The following is a 2008-nucleotide window of genomic DNA, read 5'->3' as shown; positions in this document are numbered from 1 at the left end:
GTGGGAGAGATACATTATCACTCAGATAGAACTCAGAATGTGGTACAGACCATGAAGAAACAGGCCATGTGAGAAAGCAGAGTGGAATAGGTGGAAACTAATCCAGAACAGAACTGTCAGGGAAGGCCTCCTTGAAAAAGTAACTTTTGAACAAAGGGTTGGAGCACCAGATACAATGGTATATGCAAAGGCCCTGAGGCTGCAAAGTCCTCAGTGCAGTGGAATCGCAGTGGGAAGGCCAGCATGGGTGGAGATGGAAGGAAGTTAAATACAGAGAGGTGGGCAGGGGTCACCAGGTGACCAGGTGAAGATGAGGCATGATGTCTTTATGCTTAGAGCAGAAGGGTCCATTGAATGTATAAAGCAAAGCAGGTAGCATGACATCACTTGCACTTGGTCTAGGTTGTCAGGTAAAGACTCAGTATATGTATTGGCTGCGGGGAGGGAGAGTTAAACAGAAGTCATTGAAAATCCATAGCAGGAAGACAGTGGCTTGGAGACATGTGGTGGGATCGAACAGAGACAGACACAGAGTGATGTTCTAATACTCATCAATCCATGCAGCCTGGAATAAAAGAGAGGAGCAGCCACTTGTAGACCCTCCCCTGTATCTTGGGTGCCGTGCCCACTGGTCCACCACAAACACACACACACACACACACACACACACACGGGTGTGCTTCATATGTCTAGTCATACCTCCAGCCAGCACCAGGAAGACCTGCCAAGACGCCCACCACCGCGTCCCCTATAATGCTGGGTGGGTATTTTCATGAACTCACTAGGCATATTTATTGACCATCAGCTTGTACTTGTGGCCCTGTAGTGGTGGTGGTAAGAGGCAGGTGGCGAGCGGCCAGCGCTTACTTGCTGTCCACCCGTTTGAGCTGCTCCTTGCCATTAACGGTCACTGACTTGAGTTGCCCATCCTCCTCAACCTCCACACGTTCCTGACCATTCTCCACAATGCGCTTGGTGGTGATCTTCCGTCCGTTGACCATCTCAGTGGATGACATCACTGACTTGTACCCTGAGCTGCCTGAGCCAGCTCCCCCAAAGGAGGTGGACGAGAAGGTGGTGCGGCTGCCACCCCCTCCACGGCCCAGCATGTTGTCAAAGGCTGAAAAGGCTTCCATGAAGGCTGGGAACTCGCCAAAGCCGGCTGAGAAGGCCCCACGCAGACCACAGCCCCGGGCATCACGGTCACTGTTGAACGGGTTGTCCCAGAAGTCAAAGGAGAAGGGGTCTAGGCCACCAAAAAACTCGCGGAAGATATCCTCAGGGTTTCGGAAGGTGTAACCAGTGTCAAAGGGGCTGTTGTAGTGTGGGCTCGCCCCACCACCTGCCCGCCAACTGTCACAGCCCGCGCGGTCATACAGGGAGCGCTTCTTGGAGTCAGAGAGAACCTCATAGGCCTCAGACACCTGCTTGAACTTCTTCTCTGCCTCCTCCTTGTTGTCAGGGTTCTTGTCAGGGTGCCATCGTAAGGCCAGTTTACGGTAGGCTTTCTTGATATCCTCTGGAGAGGCACTGGACTGCACCCCCAACACTTCGTAGAAGTTGGCCATACTTGGGTGAAGTGAGGTGTTTCTGTGGCAGGATGAGAAGGTGAAGTGGGTCCAGGGGCCCAGGTGGTAAGAATGAATGCGGTGGAGGCAGCAGATGGAGTGGGTCCCTGCAGCCAGGACTCTTGCTGTAACTGCTGGCTCTGGGTGCGGCTTTGCCTGGCAAGTTTACCTTTTCATAGTACCAACTCTCAGGGACAGGTAGGGGACTCCTCTTTGAGGGGCAGGGGGAGGGGAGGGCTCCTGCCACTGTGGGGCCAGGCTAGGGGCAGGCCCCCTTCACAGCTGTGGCAGAGGGCTTTGTGACATCAGCTCCTGGGTGTGACAATCCCCAGCCCCAACACCTAGCACACTGGTCTCCCTGGAGTGAGTTGGGCTCCCCTGGCAGCTCTGAAACATCGAGCTTAGGCTGTTGTCTGGGCTCCCTGGGAGCCCAGGAACAA

The 2008-nt window shown here is 54.2% G+C and overlaps 1 protein-coding gene across 1 annotated transcript; it reads right to left on the bottom strand.

Moving 5' to 3' along the window:
• Positions 1-863: 863 nt before the first annotated feature.
• DNAJB8 (DnaJ (Hsp40) homolog, subfamily B, member 8) lies at positions 864-1568 on the bottom strand. The gene has a single exon (XM_006870487.1). It carries the CDS (start codon positions 1566-1568, stop codon positions 864-866), a length of 705 nt encoding a protein of 234 aa, XP_006870549.1.
• Positions 1569-2008: the final 440 nt, after the last annotated feature.

This window comes from Chrysochloris asiatica, unplaced genomic scaffold (assembly GCF_000296735.1).
Source record: "Chrysochloris asiatica unplaced genomic scaffold, ChrAsi1.0 scaffold00142, whole genome shotgun sequence".
Taxonomy (NCBI): domain Eukaryota; kingdom Metazoa; phylum Chordata; class Mammalia; order Afrosoricida; family Chrysochloridae; genus Chrysochloris; species Chrysochloris asiatica.
Note: the sequence above shows the minus strand (reverse complement) of the source record. Positions and strands in the feature narration are given on the sequence as shown.

What these genes read in the sequence shown, in the direction of transcription:
- DNAJB8 (XM_006870487.1), bottom strand. Translation starts at nt 1,568, where the DNA reads ATGGCCAACTTCTACGAAGTGTTGGGGGTGCAGTCCAGTGCCTCTCCA.